We start from the raw sequence: 26138 nt of genomic DNA on the forward strand, positions 1-26138 counted from the left end.
GTGCAAGTGTGACTCCTTTTTGGGGATGGTACTTACGAGAGCTGAGAGGCTACCTGCAGAGTTTGGGTGGTCTTGAACGTTCAGGTGCTTCAGCTCTTTCTAGTCTTCATCAAGTCTCTGTGCATGATTGTGTATGTGTGAGTAGGTAGTACGCTTTGTGGTGGTTGTATTTTTTGGCTCATCCACACCCCTTTTGGATGGCTCTGTAGCTTTCCTGTGCTGTATTTTACTGCTTTTCCTTGTGGTGGTAACTGTTATTCTCTTCTGGGGTTTTTCCTTCCTTTTTCTTCTTGGGGGTGGGGACCGAGTTTGGGGGGATTATTTCTTTTTTCTCTTCACGTTTGTCTGTCGTCTTTGAAATAGATGGAATTTGGCTGCATATTGACTACAGGCATGTTTATTTCACTGTAAAGCTGCATATAAGCTTATTAGTAGCAAATGGTGGGGTGATCTGGCTAGTTGGTAGCCCAGAGTAGGTTCACGTTCATGTCTGTCTTTTTGCAAGTAAAAGGGCATGATGCGCATAGATTCCGATGTCAGTTTTGCAAGCAAAAATAAAAAAGGGAAAGACAGTTTCTTTTGGTCCATGGCTTTGAAGCTGTCAGAAAGGTGATGCTTGCTTGAATTCATAGCAGGGCAATACCCTAAGGTTGGATGGTGGAAATGCTTCTTGATTTCTGGGACATTCAGTTTTTTCTCAAGGAGTTTATTACCACTGCTTTCTAATTCATACAATGAATCCAGTTAGCTTTTATCCAATTATAATTATTATGTAGTACTGTACTGAGTGCCTGCTTTAATCTTCCAAGTACTATATACCTCTGGCTAATAAAAAATCCCACTGATAATCTGTTTTTATAATGTGTGTTCCTTGCAGAAAATTGTTTTAGATGGTTGTGGATTAATTATAATCATGGAGAGGTTTCTGAATATCTAGCCAATTATTGACGGATTTTTCCACCGTTTTCCTTTATATACATAGTGTTGTTTTTTTTAAATAGTTTAAACAGAATTTTAGCTGTTAATTAGCTTTTTTTTTTTCACTTGAGGAGGGTGAGATTTTTCACTCAGTGGGTGTTACTGAAAATTGGTAATGAAAATATTTAAAAGGTGAGGATTTTAGATTTTTAGATTTTTTCAGAGTTCTTGAGGCATCTGGCTTATGCTGAAACTGAAAACAGAGCATTGGATGTGAAGTCCCTAAGATTGTTCCAAATTGTTATGAAGCCTCAGGGTGAATCCTTGGTAGGGAAAGGGAAATTGTCCTTCTCCTTAGTGAAGACTGGAGCTTCTGCTAGAAGGATACCGTGTAGTGTTCACAAGATGCATCACAATATCTGTTGTAAAGTATCAGCTTTGTGGGTGCCGCTAGTTGTTGTGTATGTTAACAAAAAAAAAGGAAAATTACTTGTAATGACAAAACCATGTTTAATTTTTTTCTTCTGTCTGGGTATGAATATTGAAACAGGAATCTGCTAACCTGGATATGAGGAAGTATCATCTGATACAATTTTTTTTCTTGCCAGCATAGTAATCTTTCTATAAATACCATTGTAGGTCAGAAAAGCACTGACCCCATGGGAATTTAATGATGTACAAGAGGTCCAATTCCAGCTGTTTGAAGAAACTGCATAATGTTTCCGTTAGAATATAAACCAATGTGACTTAATTTATTTGGTTTTTATCCTGTCATATGTCTTCTTGAAGAACAGCGATAATTAAGCATTTATAAAATGCTTAATTTCCTCCATTCATTACTTGCTCCACTTGGCCTGGGAAGACAGCTCAGCCAAAGAGTTGTGGTCAATAAATGGCTGCTTTGTAAATTCAGCTTCTGAGCTGCACATGAGAAACTATTATTTTTTGAGGTGATACGAAGATCCTTTAGGGGTTTTTTTTGCTTTTCCTTGTTTGAGCCAATTACAGACTTTTTTTGAAGATAATATTTTATTTAGAATATTTTTTTAAACATCTGTGAAGTGTTGCAACTATCATTGCTTGTCCCAAGTTCCCACACAGCTTGGCAAGCCTGTACACTCCATCTAAGAGGAAAAAAAATAATCAGAAGGTATTGTCCAGGAAGGAGGAATTAGATTTATGCTTCTAAACAAGGAACCTAAGGGGATTTGGTAAGACAGATCTTATTAAAGCTAAACTTGTAATACCATGTGAGTTAATATGTGTATACTTTTTAGTATTTTAGAGGAGATTGTCATAGAAACTCTCATTTTGAGCTGTTGCTGAGAACACATCAGTGGATATGCTAATAGGCAATTACTTGCTGAAGTTTTGAAGATGGATTTTAAGATTTTATTGCCAGTACAGATCAGAGCCGCTCCACTGAGCTGTGGTGTGTTCTTAACACAGTCCCACCCCTCTACCCCAGGTATTGCATGCAGGGGCACTGCTCTGGTTTGTAGTTTGGAGCAACACGGACAGAGATGTCTCCCGTATTCAGCCAGCTTTGAAGTTCCTGAATGTCCCCATTTTTGCATACTTTCAACTTTAGTATCTTGAGCTGTTGTAGCTTAAGATCTGTAGAAGAACAAACAGTCTTTCCTAGGAGACGGTCACATTGTGTGAGCTAATTTTAGAGTTTCTTACCAAACTAACAGGAGTACTGCTGCAGAGCGGTTTAGTAGAATTGTTGAGCCTAAGTGGTACATGCTGTCGCAGAAAGAGTCAGTTTTCTTCCCCTCTTCCTCCTCATTTCTGCTCTGCCAGATTTTAGCATATGTCTAATCTTGCAGTGAGGAAATTTAGGGAGTTTTGGCACAAAGCTAACCCCTCTAAACAAACCGAAAAAGGTACGAGTTTGTGTCTGACCCAGGTCACCAAGGGTCAGATGAGCTGAAGCGCTAACATGAGAGATGGAGAGAGAGGGCAGGACTTTCCCTTCTTGTGACAGCTGACCAGGTGATGGCTTTGCTATGCTGTTTGAACTGCCTGTGAGGGAGAAGCTTTTTAAATATTTCTGAAGGCATTACAGCTTTCTACCTCTTGGCATTTTCAAGTATATTTTCAGAAGAACACATCCAGTTAAAAGCTGAATTTTCCCAGCAAGTTTTCTCTGGCAATAGGCAACATGAACAGTTCAGGTGGGGAAAAAAATGCATGTTACTAGGTCTACAAGACAGATGTCAAATCAAGCCCATAATGAAGAGCAGGCCACACGTTAATCAGAGATGCAAATGTGGCTCCATCATTTGATTTTGGGTAGCAGTAGGAACAAAAGAGGAAAGCAGATAGATTCAAAATACCAAAATCTGCAGAAAAGGAAAGAAAAGAAGGCAGGTGAAAATAAAGAAATGTGAACAAGGTTGGTATTTTTGGGCAGAATGATGACACCAGGAATAACAAAGGAAAATTGGCAGTTGAATGGAAGACTGAGAAATTTGATGTAGTATCCTTGCAGTGGTTATCCAATCTGAATTTCAGTTTTCTTGGGTCATTCGCTAACTCTTCTTCCACTGACCTGCCATAGGTATTTTGAGAAAAAGTATCTGGACTCTCCATCTCAAATGTAGAGTCCCAACTGATGCTGGTTTTGCTGTTGCTTTTGCTTCTGCCAGGGTCTTGCAGCCGGAGGTGAAGGAGGAGTGGCTGCACTCAGGAGCATCAGTCTCATGCTGTTATCAAAGATTAGGGTTCTTTGTGGCTGTTGTATAGCAAACTAAAATCCTGTCTTAAGCATAATGCAAAAGTGGATTTGATACTTGCAAATTAGTGAGGTGTATCAATTTATCACATTGTGTAGCCATGTCGTAGGGTTTCTTGTGGGAGAAGCTCTGTGCTGTCTTATGGGATGTTAGAGGGTCAGCCTGGTGGTTGTCACAGGGCTGCAGCAACAGATGGGTGCAAAACTGCTCGCATTGCACTAGGAGTTTGATACAGGATAATTTGAGGTCTGTGCAAATCCTTACATTGACTTTGCTTAGATTAATCTTTGGAGAAGGAACTTCAGTCTACTTTAACATCTCACTTTTGTGAGTACTGAAGAAATGAAAGCTTATCTCTGAAACAGTTACCCTGCTAAACAACAGAAACTGCTAAGCCGCAGAGTCAGTAATAAAGTAGATTTCAAGATTATGCTATGATGTAGAGAAAAGCATTTAACGCTTTGATCTGCTGCTTTTGTTTCTGAAAGCTTCCAGCAGAAGCATAGGTGCAGTTCTGTGAGGCAAGAAGTAATCTCTTTCCCAGGATGAGCCAAGGTGGTGTGGAATGTTAAGGATTTCTTGTTTCTTCTTTTTTTCATAAGTTTGAAAATCCTTTCCATCAAGAAGTACTTGATTGGAATGGTCAAACTTTATTTTTACTTCAGTCCAATTCAGTGAACTTTGTTCCTGTTGGAAAAACGGTGCCAAAGATTGTTTTGAATTAAATGTATTGTTTGCCAGTAAAGAAGTAAAAGTAGAAGAAGAGACATACAATAAATTATCATACTTAGTTTAATGTTACAGTTCTTTCTGGATTTTGAGGAACTAGCAAATTGGAGGATTATTAAGAACAAAAATTACTTGATTGTGTTACTGCCACCTAAGTCGCAATTACCATGACTCCAGATGTACCTGATGTGTAGCAATTAATACAAAAAATACTTTTTTTCCCTACTTAGCTACTATTCACGATTCTAATCTCTAAAATACTGTTGTAGTAATCACTTTTGATGATGGAAAAGCAAGTTAGTTTGATGCCAAAGCTTGAGTTTAATAGTACTTATCAAATAGTACTTGAAACCTCTTTCTTGTTATTCTTTCCTTGATGGCTTTGCTGGCCTTTCCTACAGAGAACTTCCTGTTCTTGAGGTGCTCTGAGCTTGTTTAGTTGGGTGCAGTCACAACAATTGCATGTTTATTAGTTGCCTCAACCAACTGGTTAATTGGGGAATTGTTACACAGTGAACAAGAAGAAATGATAGTGGGCTCTGGTAGACTCCATCAACACCTTTTGTCAGTTGGTGTACTCGGCATGTGGTGTCCTGGACATTCATAGCCTCTGTTTTCTTAGCTTCAGAATTGGAAATGTTAATCTGCATCATGCTAAATGTCTTTTTTGTGGGTCTGTTGTGTGTGTTCCCCCCCCACCCCTGCTACCAGCAGTAAGAGTAAAGTAACTGAGGGTCTTCATATACTGTTCCCTCTGTGAGAGATATTTGTGTATCTGCCTGGTAGGACCCTATCAGAGGAACCTGCCCTTCATCTGTGCGAAGGGCACTGATACCCAGCACAGGAATAACTGAATGCTCTAGGCAGCAAAAGGACTGATGCTATGCCTCAGACCTGCTCTCTCAATTTGATCTTTTTATTAAAGAGTGTTCAACCGGGGTCGCATTTCTTTCCTGATTTTTTAATGTTACCGTACCATTGGCCCAGCATATCTTAAAAATAACAGTCAGCAAGACAGGAAACCAACCTGAGAGTGCCAGCAGTCAGGAATGGCTGGGTTTGCAGTTGGAAGCCTGGAGTCTTGTTAATGCAATAGAGAATTTTTTATGGTCTGTCTTTGTGTTTCTTTGGAGATGGTGCCTCAGTGAGAACGGGGGGCAAGCTTCAATAGAAATTAAATCCTATTGGAAACCTCACGCAAAATATTCTACAAGCTTTGAGGTGTGTGAAGCTCAGAAATATCTGGAGTGGAGTTGGTGCTAAGCTCTTAAAAATGAAAGAACTATTTACCTGTTCCTGGCATGTATTTCTAGATGGTAGAAACTGGTTTTGTATCGTGTGTTGGGACCACCTTACTGAGCTAGCATGGTTCAGATTTCAAGTAACAGAGCAGTTCACCCAGGGCTGGAGTCAGAGCTTGGCACGTAGTTGTGTCACACTGCCAGCAACCTGTTGTTACTCATGTTAAGTGGACATCATCTTTTTGTTTCATGTTGAAAGCCCTATTCATACAGTACATAGACTGGGAATATGTGGTGATAGTTGCCTTTTCGACTCTGTGACAGTGTCTGGCTGGTGTGGGTGCTCATTGCTCTTGGCCTGGGTGTTTGCCCTTTGTGCAGGTGGGTTGGGAGATCTGCTGATGAGATGGATGGTACAGAGGGGCATGGGTGTGCTCCAGCTGCGCAGTGTTTCGGATTGGAAAGTGGATGCAGGATTACAGTCCTCCTTACTCTGTCCTTTAAAATTCAGGATTGACACATCTCAGAAGACTCACCATGGACACTCTTTAAGTTTATTCTAACACTGTCTTTGCTTAGCATGCCTTTGAGCACTTGGAAATGCATGTCTTGTTTCTGCTTGAGAATAAGATCTTACATATATTGGTGTGGAAGTTTTGTTGGATATGATTGGACTTAATAATGTTATGCCACAACAGTGGTGTTCTCCGGGGATTAACATCACTATGGTCAATTGAGTCATTGGGAGCAATTTGAAGTGCTTCTGGTTTCTCCATTTGGCAACCATCCTAATCCTTTTGAGATTGTTCTCTTGTAAGAGAAGAAAAACAAAAAGCTTTTCATTTTTCTGGCTTTCTTTGAGTTGGTGGATTCAATCTTTCTGTTAGAGAAGTCGGTGTCAGGGTTCCCATTGACTTCAGTGGAGCATGCAGTACAAGACCTCAAAAAAAAACGTTTTGCCATCTGTGTGGGAACAGACTGCAGGAGGAAGAAGGCTGGCAAGAAAATGTTTAGCTGCTTTTTCGGTGGGGGGTGGAGCGTTAAGACATTTTGTTCTTTGGTTTGCATGCTTTTGAGCTGCTTCTGTTAACTGTACAGATGCCTATAGACAGCCCAATGACTGGGAACTTCATGTACACCTAGATTTGGTGCTTATATACCTATTTATGAGCAGCTTCTGTCAGAACCTTTTTCCTCCTCATGTCTACAAGGTTCAGTAGCCAGCTCTGTAGCAATGTTTTTTACCTGTAAGTGAAAAAATTACTCAAAAGTTTAGTCTCTAACCTTTGCTGTGCTGTGTGGACAACTTGGAGCTTGTGAGTAGTGGGGCTTGCTGCAAATGTGCAATGGTGGAACATGGCTCTGAGGGGCTGTGGGCTCCACTTCACAGGTTCTCACTGCCGGAAAATAAACCAGGCTAGGTGGGTCTGCTGCGGTAATGCAGCAACAGGGGGATTTTCTGATACATGGATTTTCACTCTGAAAAAAAACAGTGAATAAGATGTTATGATCTTACCAAAAAACGAGTGCAAACCAAGTGTTACGCAGGTGAATCATCATGGGAGACACTGGATGTGTACTTCTGTTTCAGACCCAGGGCTATCTCAGTCTGCCACTGCATGTGTTGTGCTTGCGTGTGTGCAGTGCTGCAGACTTCAAAGTCTGTTACAGTAAAAGGATGGTAGGGCTTTACTTTATGGTAAAGCACAAATGATGGTGCCCACTTCATTTCTTGCTTTGCTTTCAAACCAGCAGTCACCTGTGGACTCCAGGGCACAGCGTCATCGGACTGATGACTGAAAGCCCTGGTTCTCAAACGGGGAGGTGGTTGTGAGGTCCTTCTGTTAAATGCCCACATGGACATCATTAATGGGCTCAGGATGATGGCTTATTTCTTTAATAGCTATAGTATTTAGCAGGAAATTGGAATTGGGTTTTCAGTCCAATTTAGCAAATGGAGATGAAGGCACCAACCAGTTTACTAAAATAAGCCAGAATTTTTATATCTTTCTTGCCCAAATTTCCAGGCTTTTGCAGACGTTTGCAGGTGGCAGTTGTTACAGACTTCTCTATACCCTTACTCTCTTCTGTCACCCTGGGGATTTGAAATGTCATGAAGCAGAGTTAGAGAAACAGTAAGTGCAATTTACGTGTAGAAGTGAATTCTAAGTGACCTGGGGAGTCATAATACTTTTAGAAGTTAATGAAGATTTCTTCATATTCTTAATATCCTATTGGACATTGGATTTCAGTAATACTTTCTGAGTGTTATCAAAGACAGGAGCGGTAGATTCCATTCCATATAAAGCAGAACATGCACGACAGATGTATGAGCTGCTTCCTCAGCAGATTTCCTTCTTTGTGACCTGCTGAGGCCTCCATTGCCTGGTACTCTCACTACCCTTTACTGCCACCTCTTCCCCCTGCCCGCCAGCCCTGCCCCCCCCTCAAACCCCCACCCCACCCCCCTTTTTTTTTTTTTTACCCCCAATGTGGAAATGTGACTTGGATTTCTGCAGAAGCCTCAGCAGTGTTCATAATTCATCGTTTCATTCTTTTGCAAAGTTCTCCATTACTTTGGAAAAAATTGTGAAAATACATGCAACTTCTTAATACGGTTTCTTGTTTTAGAAACCAGGCATTTCTTTGGGTTACTGCTTTGGTTCTGTTTTTCTGTTTTCCTGACTTAAAAGAAGCTGGTTGTGCGGGAGTTCACAAAAAATCAGCAGTAATTGTAGAGGGGAAAGGAGGAAAAGGGTGTGTGTTTTAAAAAATAAAAATAAAATGGTTCTTTGAAAATCCTGACTTCAAAGCTGAATATATGAAGCAAGTGAAAGTGTTGTGAAGTTTTCTGGTCTGCTAAAGTGTAGTGTCCAAATTTCTAAAAAGTTTCCAAGAGTTTCTTTCTCAGTGATTTTTTTTTAAGGGATTCAGGGGGCATATCTTTGTACAAACATTGATATTGTGAAGGTTTTTATGCATTTGAAAATTATTTCCGATTAAAGTATAATGCAAGTTTAAAATGAAATCCTGAATAAGCCCGTGTGGGTCTCATTAGGCTGAAGTACACTTGTTCAGCTTATTCAACTTTCAGACTGCAGTACTGGAATTTATTGTCTAAGTTTTGGAGCACTGTTAATTTGTAGTCCCCTATATGAAACACAGGCACAAGCAAAACATAAAAGACTAAATTAACTTCTGTCTTGGTAGTGGCTCTAAATTGTAGCTCCTTCGCGTAGACAGGGCTTCAGAAAATGCTTAATGACAGTTTCAATAGATGAGCTTTAACGGTGAACTTCATTATTTCTGAGATACGGTTAATACTAGCAATGGAAGAAATGCCTGATTTAGCTTCAGTCATGTGCTCTCCAGGTTACTGTCCTAAGAGAGCAGTTTGCAGGCAGAATAGCTGTATCTGTGCAAGACCGGCGAGTCAATTCTTACTGCTCTGGACTAAATGTTGTGAGAAAGAACTTGGAGAAAAACACAAATTTAGAAATATTTGATGTGTGAAGATGATGTGAAGAAAGATGTGATTTCTTTAGGAAGGAAACTTTTATCCTATTTTATACTGACACTAAATATCCTGTGTTTGTATTTTAAAGCTATAGTCTATATAATGTAGATCTGATGCACAAGAAAGGAATTATTGGAAAACATTGCTGTTTGATTTAAAAGAAGAGGGGGGGGAAAAAAAAAAAGCTGTGTCATCTTAGAGCTACAAAGGTAATTACTGTAGGAATCCTGTTTCAAAGGACCAAGGCATGGAAATAAAAAAGGCTGAATGCACATTCCTGAGCTGTTCACAAACAAGTACTGTTACTGCTTTGAATGTTTTCTGCAGACGTGCTCCCTGTAGCTTTGTTCCTCGTGTTCAACTTCTAATTATTTTTTTTTTAAGGTTAAGTTGTGTTTTAGGACATCAGGTAGTCTTGTTTCAAACTTGCAGATTTCCCACACTTTTTCTGTATTCTTTTCACTACAGAACTAAACCATGCATGGTTTTCTTGTATGCTGGATGATGGAGTACAATCACTGTTTCAGAATATGGCCTTATATTACCACTTCATATTCTTGGTACTAGAGCCTGAAGTTGATTTTGTGAAAAGGGAAATCACAGCCACATTTGTCTCTTGGGGCATGCATACAACTGAATCTAGGCTCTTAGATTAATAAATTACCCTTTGGCTAGTTCCACAGTAAACTCAAGAATGCATAAACTAATTAGATTATTAAAAATGAGTTCCCAGGCCTGTTACTTTGTGACAGTTCTTGCATGGCTCCAAAGACAACTTTGACATAAAGTAGGTCATTTCGTAAGCAGTTGAACTTGGTGATAGTTTAATAGAGAACAATATTTTTTTTTCAAGTATATTTTCATAGATTTGTATGGTACTGCTTAGATATGTTTTGTACTGTGATCTACTCAACAGGCATAACTAACAACTTAGTAACTAGTCACGTATGTTCCTGTTTGACAGAAATGTGGGATGTTCCTTTATGTGAAGTTTGGCTAACTAGTTTAGGTAGGTAATTTGGCGATTTAAAATGTGTATTACAGGCCTTTTATATTGACAGTTTCTTTCAAAACCTGGGGAAAAGGAAATTTTAACTTTCCACATGTAGAGATTTTGACAAAGCTATTAAACAACTTAATTTCATGCCTTCAGAACAGTACCCCATCTTTGGGCAGAAATGGCTGGCACAAGATTTGGTTCCTTCCCCACCAGTCCTTTTTGGAACTTACTATGCCTGAGATGTTTTGTCCTCCTCATGATAATACAACAGAAAGAAAAGTCAGATTGTTGTTTGGTTTTGGGGTGGTTTTTTTTTTCTTTTAATGTTTGCTTTTTTAAAAGAATAGTCCTTCTAAGGACTGCTCCTGAAGATCCATGTCAGGTAGCAAAGCCTTTATTGCGATCCCTTGGATGCTGGTACTGTAGCCAAGACTATTTCGTTTAAACACCCTCCTTGTGTATTAGTTGTCTTATACACATCACTGGCATTTCAGTGTGATCAAGGAAGGAGCTGCTGCCAGGAGAGCACTGTGCCTCACTTTCCTCCCACTGATATGTGCTGTCAGAGGGATAGCAGCCTGCAGGAGAACTTGGAAAACCAGACTCATCCTCTCTAGCTGCTTACACTATCCTACTTTCCTTGATATGGTGCCACAGTGTTTCAGGCAACCCCTACAGAGGGAATGGGGTGGATGAAATCTTGTATAATACCTAAAGGAGGAGGTTATTTTTTGGAACTACTGGTGACTGCCTTTTTTTTTTTTTTTTTTCCCTCTTGGGAGGACAGCAGTCCTTACCCTTTGTACATGGTATGCTACTCTGAGATAAAAATACCCTGTTAACTTGAATAGGTATTATTCCATCTCACTGCTTTAATATTTAACCTTATTCCTGCAGAATTTAATTGAAAAACCACAAACGTACAAAAAAGGCACACATATACCCCCCCAAACTAACAACTACCCACCCAAAACTCTTAACTGTTTCTGGCAATGCCACTGAGTAACAGACAGGTATAGTCTAATCTTCTGTGTTTGTACTCAGAGTAAAACTGAACAGGCTTATGGTGGTATGACAAAGCACTTTGCTGCTTCTCTGTGAATAAAAATTTTTTCCTACAGAGAAATGGGAGTGCTTGTTGCATTGAAACCAGTAAGTGCTTAGGTTGGATAGGGAAGCAGCTTAGTAAAGACCGTAAGTCCAACTGACCCTGTTTACTGTGGGGTTTTACAGTATGAGCAGCTGGATATCCTCCATAATTACACAAGAGAGACTTCAGAGACCTGATACGGTAAACAGAATTTGCCTGGCAGGGCCAAGATTTTTGGTTTGGTTTTCTTACTGCATGCAAACCTATTTATGTTAGAAAGTCAAGGACTTGAAAGGCAGTGAGGACAGTGTGGTTGACCATTCAGCCTTATTTCCGTTTCCATAGGCTTCTGCCTTCCCCGTGTGCGGAGGATAGCACTCGGAGAAGGCCAGTGTGGGAGTGTTCAACTAAGCCTGTGTAATGCACAGAGAACCCTGTGCATGAATTAGGGTTGAGTAGGCTACCTCACATCTAGCAGTTTTTTCCGAATGCTTTAGTTACAAGGTAGGTGGCAGACTTCAATGAAATCCCAGGATTTTTAAGAGAAGAGCTTGTGTACATATGCAGCTCTGTGTGGGTGAACCAACCCAACTGGCCACTGTATAAAACCAGCTCACGTTTCTACCATTCTCAATAGCAAACACACTTGGGATACCATACCAGGTTTTGTGTATACCCTGCTCACACAGGAAGGCAGTGACTATATGCTCTTATGACCAAGAGTGAAACCACAGCAGCATCTTGATCCCTTCTCCCTCTCTGCCCCTGTCTCCTCTCCCCACCTGTGGATAATGCCTAGAAGGTTCATCAGCTCCTCTCACACATACCTGTTTGGGGTTTTTTCTTTTCTGTGGGATAAGATCAGTAACGAAGGAAACTAGGTTGAGTGTTGAAATATATACTGGCTTTGTATGCTTGGAGGAAAAAATGAAGAGGTTTGAAAGATGCCTAGGAGAAGGGGCCAGAGCATTTGTCTGTTAGCATGGGACTGAAGAATCGCAGGGTGGGCAGATAGATAGAAAAGGCAACTAACAGGATGCCAGGATGAGTAGGTTGGAGAGGCAGGAGTTGGGGTGAAAGGGTAGAAATAGTGGAGGAGTTTCATGGCAGGAAACTCTTGAACTGCAGCTCTGTGTGTAATGTTGAAGCAGTTGAGATGTTAGAAGGGAGAAGGATAGTTTGTCAAGATGGGCCCTAAGAAACAGTTTTAAGAGCAATATGTGAAACTCCTAGATGGGGCTGACGGTTGATTCAGATAGCTAGTGAGGCTGCAGCCTTTGAAAACTGAGGGATGTTATGGATGGATCCTAGGTGACGTGGCTGAAGATAGGTCTTTGGAAACTTGTCCTTGGGTCTGAATTAAAAGAAAAAATTCTCTGGCTATTTTGGAAGATACTCAGCCTGGGAATATTTATTTATTCTAAGTAATTGGGTGTGGTTTTGCTTTTAAGAATTGATTACTTCTGTTTTCTTTCAAACCGTGGTGTTAAAAGGGATCCCTCTTCCCAATTGGCAGCTGGAAATTAGTGCAAATACCTGAAATGTTATGCTGATTCAGTGGCAGCAGCAGATAGCTGGGAATTGCGGTACAGGAGCAGAGCTGTTCCTTCTTGGTTGCCTTGCTCTTTCTTGGGTTGGCCCATGACAGTGAAGCTGGAAACTGATGCAGCTGGTGCTGGATTTGACTCTCATAATTCTCTTTGCCTCAGTGCCTCAGCTTGGCTCAGGAGACATCATTAACTACTGTTTGGAAATCCTTCCCTTGGCCATAATCAACTTTGGAAAGAAAAATAAAAACAAAATAATGTATGAAGTCAACAAGTGAAGGAGTTACTTGGGTTACAGAAAATGACAGGAAAAGTTGGGATGCTAGCTAGCCCTGGAGCTTTGCTACTGTGTCTAGAAATGCTTGTGTGGTTGAGAAGGCCAGGGATGAGTGGCTGAGCTTGGTTGGGCATGACAGGGCATAGCTTGAAGGAGCAGAGATGTGGCAGAGAAGGAAAGGCATTGCTGCTGACCCTGGGAGCGTGCTGCGTTGGAGAGGCCAGGAGACCGCTGTGAGGAGAGCTGTGGGGTGGCGTTAGGCAGCACTGACTGTGTAAACAGGCACGAGGAAAAGTGGAAGAGACTAGGAGGTGGCCAGCATGGCAATATGGTTCGTCTCTTGTGAAATACTGCTGTCTGCAGATCTTGGACCCCTAGAGCTCTCCAGAGATGTCAACTTGACTACACATAGCATAGTTTTGTGTTGGTGTATTAAAATCTTTCTAAAGCTCTCATGCCTTCTGTTCTCTACATGGCTTGGCGATTCAGACAACTCTGTGTCCATGCAAGAGGACTGCAGAGCTGATGTACCAGATGTTTACTGTGCTTTGTGGTTATTGTGGGTGTTGTTTCACCTGGTTAGTCTGCAGATCTAATCAAGGCTATAGCTAGAGCAGGTGCACAGAAAGCAAGGGTCAAAAAATCATAACTTGGGCCAGCGTTTACTGAAGAAACAGGCAAAAATAATAGGATAGCTGGTTGAAGTGGGTGGGAACATAATAGTAATAAGCATCCATAGTTGTGTGTGTTAAGTGTGTTTATTTTTTTTCCCCTTATTTGTGAATAAGAGTGTTCAAGGGAGTGTCTTTCCACGAGAGTTTGTGAGGCTCTTGTTCTTTTCATGAGGGTTTTTAGTTTGACATAATTTTTGGTCTTTAAGTTACATGACTTTGCAGCAGTAGAGGAGAAAAAAAACCCACCCCAAAACCCCTACCTAAACCCCCAAAAAACCAAACACACACATACACCCAACCTCAACAAAACCCAAGTCTCTAAAAATTCCTATTTCTTGAGTCCTAATTCTGAGTTTAAACCTTAATCAATGAAGGTTCAAAATTGCCTTACACTGAGACCCTCTGTAGTGATGTAGAAAAGTAGTTGTAAAAACCCAGTAATAAACTAGAATATTTTGACATGAGACATGAGTGAAAACTTGAATCTGCATATAGCTATTTTCCAGATACAGACTGCAAGGCTTAGAACAGTGCATTTAATTCAGGGCTTTTGAAGTTTTCAAAGGCTCCAGCCTCACTAGCTATCAAATTTTTGAATTTGAAAAGCACAAGTTATGCTTGTGTCATTGCTGCTCATGTGATGCCACTGGTACAGCTGATCTGGGACAGCTGAGAGTCTGCAACGTTGCTGCTTCCAAAGTCATAGATTGGAAAGCCTGCAGAGATACTGTGCATGGATACACAGAAATAATTATTGTATACTTCTGTGTGGACATGCCAAATGCTTGAAAATAAGTGCAATGTGTCTGTTTGTTACCCCTCATCAGTAACATCTGCAAAATACTGCTAAGCAGCTGATCATTAGTTTCTTTCCGTGTTCGTAACATGTAGGTTGCTTTCTGCACTCTGTTAAGAAAATCTCAAAAGGATTTTATTTATTTAAAGATACATAGAAAGGAATAGAAATAGTTTTGATTCAAGTATACTTTGTTAATGTGGAAGTGAAGGCTTTTTTTCATAGTTGAAGCAGTATTTAGCCATCCTTCAGATACACTTGCTGTCAAAGGATGTTTTCCACAAGCAGTTGTAAGACCACAGTCTTCCTAAACATTGTTTATTAAATGTGTATATTCTTTTGTGCTTGCGATAACTGTTGCAGACTACTTCACTGAGATAATAAAAACATTTCTTTGTCCATTTCAAACGCAGAGGTAAATGGTTACCTATGATACGCCTGTGACTTTGATTTACAATTTTAAAAAGAAAATTGTCTGATAATTTCAGTAAACTGTTCTCAGTGTTAGAGTAGCGTTGATATTGTAAGTATAGAATATTTGAGGTACAAAGTTGAATGGTCCAATTGGAAGGAAATATCCACAGACCAACTTCTTTGGTGGTTCTTTTCCTTTTTTGGGGGAAGGTGGAGGAGGAGAGCGGGCAGAGACTGTCTAGATGTAATCAAGCTGTATCCTAGTTTGAGTTATCTTCCCCTTTTTGTAAGTAAATCAAAGCATTCAAATGATTCAAGTTGCTAAAGATGGAAGTACTAAAACCATCCTAATTTTTATTCTATTTATAGCAGTAATTTGTTTTTCATTTATCTGTATGAAGATTCCTTTCTAGTGTTTCTATGGTCAGTCTTGCATTTATTTTGTGATACAGGTGCTGTCGCTGACTACCTGAGACAGATTTCAAGCAGAATGCCAGCTCATAAATACCTGTCAGATCTGGGGTGCATTAGCACCAGTTCTTCAGTGGCACATTGCAGAGAGACTGGACAGTGTGCTCTTGGGGAGACTGAGCAGCCTTTTCTCACTGTGGAAGTGGAGTTGAGCATTACACTTAATTCACGCTGGCTTCAAAGTCTTGCCATGCCAGGTGCTGAACCTTAGGGTAAAAGGAAGACATAAAAAACAAATGTGTGATCTAATTTAAGCCAAGATATCATGAGTAGGTACAGCAAAAAAATGAAGAATTAAGGACAAAGAATAGAGGGAAACGATAATAAGACAGTATGTGTACTTCAGACTACTACAGTGTTCAGTGGCAGTTAAACTAATACAAATCTCTGGTTTGGAACAGTCAGTATTCAAACTGATGTGGGATGCACTTTGGAGAAAAATGCTAAGGTGTTTAAATAAAAAATGGCAATTTCATTATATGTCAATTTTGCACTTAAAGAAATGGGTTTTTTTGCTTCTTGCCCAAGTTCTCTGCCATTCCAACTTGTTGATGAAGATGGCACCAGTTCCTGATTATGCTTTACATTCTTTGATCTAAGATACTGTTTCCTTTCTTTCCTCTTTTTTTTTATTAATTCATGTTAAAGTGTAACACCACCTTGTATTTTAGAAGGGGTGTGTGTACATGTGTGTATGTGCAAGTGCATGCATGCGTGTGTCCGTGTAACGGTTTCAGTGGATGGATCATACTCCATTAGTAATTCAGACCATTTGTTACTCTGAAACTGAATCTTGTTTTCTTGATGATTCTGCTTCTGGAATACACGGGAAAAGATCTTTTAAGTTCAAGCAGAAGTAAGACTAAATCTGTACTGCATGCATTATGACAGTACTTAAGATTTACATATACTTATTTCTATTTTTATTGTTATTTTACTTGTGTAATTAAAAATGCAGAAGTAAATTGAAATAGCTCAACTAACCTCCTAATTGTCATCTAACATAAAGCTTTCAAAATTTTATTTGGAAATATGCTAAAAGAAGCAATAATCTGAATGGTCAGAGTTTACAAGATGAGGAGCATAATAATATCAAGAGGTGAAATACTATACTTTTGAATCTAAATATATTTTAGTATTGGAGACGACTCTCATATGTTTATGCTCAAATATTACTTCAAGATAGCACCAGGATAGAGAGTTTGGTTGCTTCTGCTGAGCATGTATGACTGGGTGGAGAAACCTATTTATATAATCATATATCAGGAATTGATTTTTAAAAAAAGTATCTCTCTTGAGTATTTCAGTTGCATGTAGTGTTGGTATTTGAGTGCTCGCAGAGGTAACCCAGAGGTCTCCATCCCTGAGATATTCAGAAGCTGCTCTGGACCCAATCCTGGGCAACAGGAGCTCCCTTCCAACCTCAGCCCATCTGTGATTCTGTATGGATCGGGGTGATCATCAGAGGTGGCTAAGGTCATTCATAGGATATGTTCCCAGGTATCATTGTGGTGGCTGACTAGGAGTATCTGTGTTAGGTAGGCGTTTTCTGTTTTAAGAGACACTTCTGATAGTGGGTAGGCTACTTAGAGAAGCAGCTTTGGGGTCACTGTTGTTCAGTCTCAACGCTTGGTAACTCACTCATTCGCTTTTTGGGTGATAAATTAAGATCTTCATCAATTTTAAATTTCTGAAGGTGGTTGTAAGCTGCAGCCAGGCTTGGCTGTACTAAATGGGCTATTCCTGGAGTCGGGCGCTTCCCCTGCGCAGGACAGGTGATCTCGGCATTGCCCTTTGACTCTCCTTTGGACTCCTTCCAACTTACCCAAGTCCTCCTGAACCTCTGGCCCCGGCGTTCCAGGGAGGGCCGTGCCTCCCTTGTGCCGCGGGGAACTCGCCTTGGCCAGTGCCTGTGGTTGGCTGTCCCAGCTGGCCCTTCCGAAGTCCCCTGTCCCACAGGAGAGGCCTGGGGACACAGCCGCCGGCACTGGCTGTGTGGAGAGGCCTCTGGGCTGACCTGCCTTCTGCGGGCGGGAGGGGTGCCTGTGGGTGATGGCCCAGCTGCTGCTTTGCTTTAACGTTTGCCTCTGCCATATATATCTTTTTGTTTTTCCCAGGTTTGTTTCAAAAAGAAATCCCTAATCTCCTGTTAGGTATCACGTACCCGACTAACTTGTTGTAACGCTGTCACCACTGTATCATCTACACCTTCGTATGCAGATGGATCAAAACATGCTTTCTTTTATTAAGCACGTCTGCATTTTAGTCCTAAATCGACATGTTATCAGACTTGGTAGTGGTAAACATGAATGTAAGCATGATTACATGAAACTCTGAGTAGCCTGGATGTAGAGGTTTTTTATATTTTTGCTTCTGAAGTCAGTATATAGGGAAACTTAGTAATGAAAATGGAAGTAAATGAAGATCTAACTGTAACTTTTGATTGCCAGTTAAAATTTTTAGATTACACTGACTTCCATTTCTTCCCCCATTTCTTTTAAAATACAGTAAAGGAATTGCTTTGCAGCCAAGTACAATAAAGTTGAAAGCTTGGATCTTCTGTAACTTTCTAGAGCTGCTGGCTCTGACTCCCTAGAAGGAGCAGTGGCTCATTAGGGACACTATAAATAAATAACGAGGCTCAGTTTTCTGTGCCACTAAGTAGGTTCCACTTCAATTCAGAGCAAATACCTTATGTAAGTCTAGTGAGGGGAACTTTCCTCAGTGCATACACGTTGCTGGCATTAACCTATTGATAATGAAATTCAAAGCCTGTTTCTCTTGTGACGGGTGGACAGAGCTTTGTGTGAGCTGTCAAAGGAAATTAAGAGTTTAGCAATTGACATAGAAACAGGAGAAGAGGCTTCTTTGTATTTCTTCGTCCTTGTGTGCTTTTGACAAATACTGTTAACTACTTAGAATTTGGTCCACTGTACTAACCAGAAGTTAAAATGGTGGGTTTGGGAAATAGAGAGGAAAAAAGTAATTTTTTTATTTTTTTTTCTAACTTATGGATTCATTAAGGTTCTACCGTAATAATGCACTCTCACGCATTAGAAATTCACCTCGGGAAAACAACTAAATGTGTCTTTGTTCTCAAAGATCAGAATCCTATTTTCTATCACTGTAAAGCTAGGTACATGTTTCTGTGGATGCATAAATTGCTTTCAGGGTTTTTTTTTCCTTAATTTCCTTTTTTAACATTCCTGCCCCAGCCATTGTGAAGTTTTTTTTAGTTGTCTTCATTTAAGGCATTTACTTCCTCTGTATGTGACAAGTGACGTTTAACCCTGAGGAATGTTAAAATGTCCCCAATGAGAATCTGTTGGTGACACTGTGATATATCAAGTGCATGGTTTGTGATGGCATCCAGCATTACGTAACCATGGGCTGTAATTATTCAGATGTGATGTCTGTGGATGTATGAACTTGGAAGAGTGCAGCATGACGGTGCTGAAGGCAGTGTTAAAATAAAATCTTTCTCTTTCATCTTGCTTGTTAGCTCTTGAGGGTGCTGTGGTGCCCTGTGGTGTAGTATTTACACTGCAGTTGAGGTGTGAAATTTCCTGCCACGGTGACCTCCTAATCCATTTTGGCAGTGCTGTGACAAGTCAAAAGTATGAGCATGTGCAGACCTGTTTGGTGGAATGGAGGAGACCCAAGGGGAAAAAGATAGAGATTGAAGAGGAAAGGGGAGCTTTTCTTGAATTTGCAGCCTTGCTGTTTTAGTTTAGAGTTCAGGTTTTGGAGCAGGGGGAGCAGCAAATTCCTCTGGAGCTGGTTTCTGTGAGAAGTGTGAAAATGATGGTGTATTTGTAATACAGATGATGACCATCAGCCCTGGTCATCTCCTGACAAAAAGAGCAAAGCAAAGCTACAGTCTTCTGAGTGCAGGAAACTCACTCTTTGAGTTTTGTTTTCTACTCTGTGGACTTTCTTGGAGTGAACTGTTTATCGTGTGCTGGGTTAATGCAGACGGTGGCATCTGAAGCCCTCTGCGCACACTTTAACCATCCATTGTAGTGAGCTGAGGGTGCTGTCAAAGCTGGCAAAAACATATCAGATGGCTTCTGTGAAGTGCTTATGTAAAGCATGAGGTATCTGATTTTAAAAATGCTGTTTTTTAATACAAGACAAGGTTGATGTTCAGGCTCTTTAGCATAAAATACATTGTTAAGTAGCGTTTCTGTCTGTAGTCATTTCCGTGGCATTGTTATTGTACCTGGCCTTGTTTTGTGCATTAACCTGTTAATATAGTTCAATTTTACAATTATACTGGCCCCTTCCTGTCTTTCAATGAAAGGTAAGAAATTCTTCTCAAGTGTTTCCAATAATGCTTTGATTATTTTCTGGTTTTACCACGCCTGTGGCCCAGGCTACATTCATTCAGAGACTACTGATCTCAAATCTGAAAAGGCTGTGCTGTTGGTTGTTGGTGTCTTCTGAAGTTTAAATTTGTACTCAAGCTGCAGTTAAATAGCCTGCTTGTTTAATTTTTGCCATAGTTAGATTTTAAACCTTCGGTCAGGGGAGTGCCAGGATGTCCTGGCCCACTGGGATGTTGTGAGCTTGGGGGAGATGCGCGATTGAGACAAATCCTTTTTCCTCGGGGCAGGGCTGTCGAGGTTCTTAAAGTGTTTTTCCAAACATAAGTTTTGGACTGCCAAAATTCACCCGGTCTCAACCCAGATCTCTTTAGTTGGGATTATGTTCCTTTTCCGTAGGGTGTTTTTTGGACCATCTCCAATTACTTTTTTTTCCTCAGGCTTGTTCCCATTTCTGATTTTCTTTTCCACTGGTAGGTGTGAGTAGACTAGTTTTCAGTCCACATATATCCTCAGATCTGACCTACTTGGAAATTGTTAAGGATTGCATGAAGAAAGGCTAAGGAAAACTAGTACCTTGTGAGTCTGATGTTAAGGCTCATAGATTGCCAATTCAAAAAACCAAAAGCAAGATCCATAGGCTGTGTTAGCAGCTACTGTGGTGCAGTGAGGGTTGCGAGTGCGAAGTGAAGCAGCAGGGGCTCAGCATCCACACTGGGTGTGCTTCACAGGCTGTGCTTTGGTTAGCTCTAGCCTGGTGGCATGGACTAACCAGTTGTTAGGTGTGCTCCAGGAGCACATATTCCTATTAAGTTTTATCCATAGGGAATGCAGTTTGCATACTCTGAAATCCTTATGCAGCATGAACCGCAGCGTCGTGCAAAGCAGTGGGCTCCCAGTGAACTGAAATGCACGTGCAGAAGGTGACTAGGGTGGTGGGTCTGCAGAAGAGGTCAGTGGTTAAGACCTGTCCTTGACAAAAGAGGCCAGATGAGCTATTATTGATAGTAAAATTAAAAAAAAGGGTGGGGAGGGAGATAAAAAGCCAAGTATGTGGCTTGATCAAAGTTTTGGCCTGCCAATAAATTAGTCATCCAGGTTGCTGGTGGTGTGGTTGTGGGTGTGGAAGTGTATTGCAGTATTAAGAACGGATAGGATTTTGATCTCGGCAGTTTAGGGAAGTTGGAAATACTGGTGATGTAAACCTAAATATGAATAACTGATTTAACAGACCATTAACACTATGCACACTGCAGTGGGAAAGAATTAATGGTGTTTGTTAAAAGTGATTGAGATAAACGTAAAGCCATGGTATTAATTTTAGAGGTATGGAGATTACATCCCATATATGGATTTTTGCAAGAAAGCAGTAGCCTAAACATGGAGGAGCAGGTATTTTGGTCAACAGTGAAACACCTGTTTAGCTGATCTTTAGCTTAAGCAAGTATTACTGGCCAAGTTGTATTTTTACAGCCAGTGAGCTGGCAGCCACATGTTTTTAATGATGAACAAACACACCACCTTTCCAGGTAAGTGCATGTACTCATGCCACAGAGTTAATACATTACACTTCAGAAGAGGGAGAAGATAGGAGAATGAGTGTTTTTTTGTTTTGAGTATTTTATTGTGATACCCCTGTTACAAACATGTGTAACAGTACTGCATGACCCAGAGTGCATACTTGTGATGACGGGTTTTTTTTAATATTTTTAACTCTAGGTCTACCCTGAATTACAAATCACCAATGTTGTCGAAGCCAACCAGCCAGTTACAATCCAGAATTGGTGCAAAAGGGGATGGAAGCAGTGCAATGGTCACCCACACATTGTGGTTCCCTACAGATGTTTGGGTAAGTGACAGTTTCAGTGTGGTTTTTCCTGCTCTTTGATTTTTTTTAGTCTCTTGATGAAAAAGATAGAGAATTTACATAAATTACTTTTAAACCTCTGTATTATCATCTTCTCTGAGGCGGGTTTTGTCTAATTGCTCTGTCCTTTGGAACTGTATTATCTACAGAGAAAATACTCCTGCTCTTCCCAATACTATTTTCATGAATGACTGAAAACCAGACTTCTGCTTACTCCCCCCATTTTTGTCATTATCTGTCATCTTCTTTCTTTTTCCTTCCATATAGACATGCACATGTGCGCCCAGTTTACAAGGTTTTTTGTTCATAAGTTACTCATCCCTCAAGAAATACTTCTTTTTTTACCCCCATTGTTTTTGTAATATCTAGCACTTGGTCTCTTACTGTGAAAGACAAGAGAATTGGTTTTTATTAAAAGCAAGCAAAAGCTACTTTATAAATTCTGTTGTTTCTTTCTGCAACTATTTTTGTTGCAGTTGCTTGCTATTCTTTCCTGTGTCCTTGGGTGCTTTGAATCGATTCACCAATTTAAAAGGGAGGTTCAGTCCTTAATTATTTTTTTTGTTAAGCTTTACTTCTGTCAGCATTCAGAAAACTGAATTGTATTAATTTGTCCTTTTCGTTAACGTTCTAGGCACAACATTTTCTTGAGATTATTTCAAGAGCTATTTAAATATGTTACTTTACTATTGCCATTTGAATTGTGGTAAATCAGCTGCCTAGTTTCATGTTCAAATGCTGGAGTTCTGAGTTTGAACTTGCTTTTATACTAAGCTAGGGCAGCTAAAATGTGTGGAAAGCAACTCAAGCCAATTATTCCATGAAATAAGTAATGAAATAAATCCAGAAAATACAGTCTTTCTAGAATTTCTGTTCAGTGGAATAGGTAAAATACATGGCACGCTCTACCTGATGTCCAGGCAGTGAGTGTGCCAGCTTAACAAAAATAGGACTGCAGAGTAACAAGTATGCTACCACTATGGTCAAAGATGCCAAAACAGCAGATAAGCAAAATCTGTGCTGAGGAGTATCAGGGAAATTTTATTGTTCAGTGAGGTTTCTAGATCTGATGTATGTTTGTACAGATATGAAATAGGTATTTCCAGACCTGCAATGTATCCGTCAGTGCTACCATAGGTAAGAATGACTAGTTTGTTCTGAGCCAAAAATGTTAAAGGAGAACCCAAATTCAAGACTTTCTGTAGAGAGATGGACCTGCCTCTAGTAATACAAATCCTGACTGCAGGAAGGAACCTGCTGGTTTTTGTGTGTTTTCCAGACTTCTGCATGACTGGAGCTGGTCACTTCCTCCAAAAGTTCTAAGGCTATAAAAGGAATGCACTCTTCTCCCCATTTGCCGCTGTGTTTTCTTTAGTTTTCCATAGAGAAGATAAAAACATCAACTTGTAGTATCATTGTACTAGTAGAGCCAGATAAGCAACTTGTTAGAGGTGAGGCAGAACTGCAATCTCATCTAGCGTCATCGTGATAGATTTGATCAGATTCTGTGCGAGTGCACTTGAACTGATTAGAGATGTGGTTGAAGAAGGTCAGACTAGTGGAACTATAAAAACTAATTATTTATTGTATTGTCATCATAAGCAAAGCTCTGAATTATGATCATGGAACTATTATGCTCCGGATTCTCTGTGCTTATGCAGATTCGGTCAGTGCCCTGGAGAACTTACAACCTAATTTAAGATAAAAGCCAATGTCATCACAAGAGCAAATGAATATAAATTGGCCATGAATAAATTTAATCTGGAAATTATAAGGAGGTTTCTGCAAGAATAAGGAGCTCCAACAGTCTTCTGATAAAAGGAGTAAGTCTAATAATTTAGAAGGAAGTTCATAAATTTGTGAACAGGACTATATTCAGTTCCCGGCAGGAGTGAGGAACTGAACTTGGACTTCTAAGGTGTCTTTCCGGAGTTAGTTTTGAATGAAAAATTATTGGGAGGTTAAGGTCTGCTATCTTTCGGTAGCAAAGTAGGCTTTGCTTGCTGCAGGCAAAAATTTTAGACATTTAAGCACCTCATGCCCATTAATGCCTTGCCCCTTAGCTCCTATTTTCTGTTTTAAAATCCCCTCATACACTATTTCCTTGTAATTGAGTTTACGCAGTTGTGTCTGCCTTGTGTGTGTTTGACATCCTTCTATGCTGCCATTCATCTTTTGACCCTTACTAGAATAAAACTAACAGAAACAAAAGCCTTAGATACTGATCTTCCCAAGAGTTTACTGGGAGAAGAGTGGCCACCAGAGGAAAAACAGTGACCGTGGCCAGTATCTGTCTCTTCTCCATCAACCAGCCCTCTGTTTGTTGTGTATGGTTAAAGTAAGACTTTCTTGCATGTGGTAAAGAAGCGTTAGAGGAGAAGGCTGGAGGGGAGTGGGTCATGTTCCCACATGTGAGGTTAGGGGTACAGCCCATTGTGGGAAGCTGGGCTTGCTTAGTGTGCAGCAGCAGGTGTTCTTCTGTTGCTAGCAGCTCATGTTGTCCTCTCCTGTTGGCTTGCTGCCTTCATAGTGGTGAAGCTGGTCATGAAATTAACAGATCCTCTGGAAAGAGCAGAGGTCTTGAAGGGGGGGAAAAAAGTGTTGTTTGGGGTTTTTAATGAAGACTGTTCATTTATTTTTCCTGTTGGACAGTTACTCTTAATTTAGTACTTTGATTTTTGTGTTTTCGAAAAGTTGTGGTCAGATACCTTGAATATTCTTGCTGCCTTGTACATCAAAGGGGTAGGCTGGAGGCAGGGAGTTGATTGAATTCAGTCTGTCAATGTCTCTTAGCTTTGAAAGATTATATTTTTTAATAATTTTATGCAATATTGTTATTTTTGTTGGGTGCTTTGGTTTTGGGTTGTTTGTTTTGCCCCCCCCCCCCCCCCCCTTTCTTTTTTTTTTGTATGTGTGTTTTAACTAATCTTGTAGCCTGCACAAACAGCTCAGTATGAGGATACTGATTTCATTAATTATCACCATAAGCAGTGCTATGTCTGTCTTGGAACTTTTTTCCTAAATCTTGTTTTTTACAGAGTTAAGGAGTCCTGAGAGCTGTTTTTTCTTTCTCTCCTGCTAATACTTCTTCAATGTTAAAAGATAATTTTTTGTAAACTTGGGATTTTGCCTGTCAGTTCTGCATGTGCCCCAGCTACCTTTGGTGTGGTAGCTGCTAGTGGGCAATTTCAGGAACTGGATACTGGCACTGCTCATTTCTTAGTAATTTTTGTTAAGTATAGGCCCTTGATATAGATCAACATTAAATCCGTTGACTCTGGTAAGGATTAAGGTGCCAAAAGAAACTTTGGTAGTGGGCAGCTCATTGCAGGGTTGAATCTTACAAATTCCGCTTTGCTGTGAAAATCATTTTCAGTATCTTGAATCAGCTTACAGTTTCTTCCATCTTGACATTTATTTTCCACAGAGGTGAGAAACAGTGAGTGACAGAAATGTGTCCGCTTTCAGGCCAGATCATCTTCACAGTCCATTTGCGTCGCAGTCTTCAGCTGAGGCACTCTGAGACATGTAGAGAGCGTATCACTGCAGCGCTTGGCTGCTCCATGAGTTTTTTCTCTTTGAGACTTGTGCATGATGGTAGTTACTGCAGCTATTTGTAGCAGTATACTTTCGAATTGTTGATCGGATTTATTAGATTACACAGCTTTGTATTTTAAGTGGATGCAACTAAAACATAAAAGCAGTAATTTAAATAAGGCAAAATGAAAACCCCTTATTTGAGTCTGCCATGTGTCTTTGCAGTGACCACATAAATATGCCCCTAAAAATGTTCTAATTGAACCCAAAGAACAACAGTATTACTGGTTTGGTTTATTTTAAAAATCTACTTTTGTGTTTGTGTGCAGGGCTTTGCAGTGTTCTTAAAACTGCAAGCTTTGAGATGTTCTTGTGCAATAAGTCTGATTTACTGATTTATTTGTTACATGCTTCCAGGGACGCAGGGGATTACTGTACAGTTTGAGTTCATTGAAGAGGGGAAAATTCTTGCGAAAAGAAAATTGTTGAGTAAACTTCAGTTACCTTTCTGAACGCACTGATGGCATTTGCCATAAAACTATCCTTATCTTCCTTCCTCTAGAAAACTGTATCTTCCAGTGTGTACTTCTTATGGCCAGATGCTCTGTTAGCCATGTTATGATAGAAATAGGACTCTAGATGGGTATTTAGGTCTCTTGAATGATGGTGCCAGACTGCCGTCTTCAAGGCGGGGAAAAAAAAAAATCTTGGATTTGAGGGTGGTTGGTTTTGGGGTTTTTTTAGTAATACAGAGATCAAAGGGTTAAATTACGATATTTGAGTGAGGTATGTACTGCTTGACAAAGAGCCACATATGTGTGTCAGTGCTCAGGCAAGGATGATGAGCCATGAGATGTGCTGGTGGAACAGTGGTCTGAATTGCTTCCTTGGTGTTGCATGGCGTGTGTGTGTGCTGGCATCCCCACACCTGCAGCATGGACAAAGCAGGTGCTTTTGAGGCTGAGCCCTCCAAAATGGTAACAGTAAGCTTGCT

The 26138-nt window shown here is 40.3% G+C and overlaps 1 protein-coding gene across 2 annotated transcripts in view; it reads left to right on the forward strand.

Annotated features, from left to right (window-relative positions):
- The window catches only part of APP (amyloid beta precursor protein), a 229420-nt gene that overhangs the window by 58455 nt on the left and 144827 nt on the right, over positions 1-26138 (forward strand). For both annotated transcript variants that reach the window (XM_055701097.1, XM_055701098.1), the window contains exon 3: positions 21460-21589. In XM_055701097.1, the coding sequence (XP_055557072.1) occupies positions 21460-21589 (130 nt within the window). The remainder of the gene's footprint in view (positions 1-21459; positions 21590-26138) is intronic.

The sequence above is a fragment of the Falco cherrug genome, chromosome 2 (genome assembly GCF_023634085.1).
Source record: "Falco cherrug isolate bFalChe1 chromosome 2, bFalChe1.pri, whole genome shotgun sequence".
In the NCBI taxonomy this organism is placed as follows: Eukaryota; Metazoa; Chordata; class Aves; order Falconiformes; family Falconidae; genus Falco; species Falco cherrug.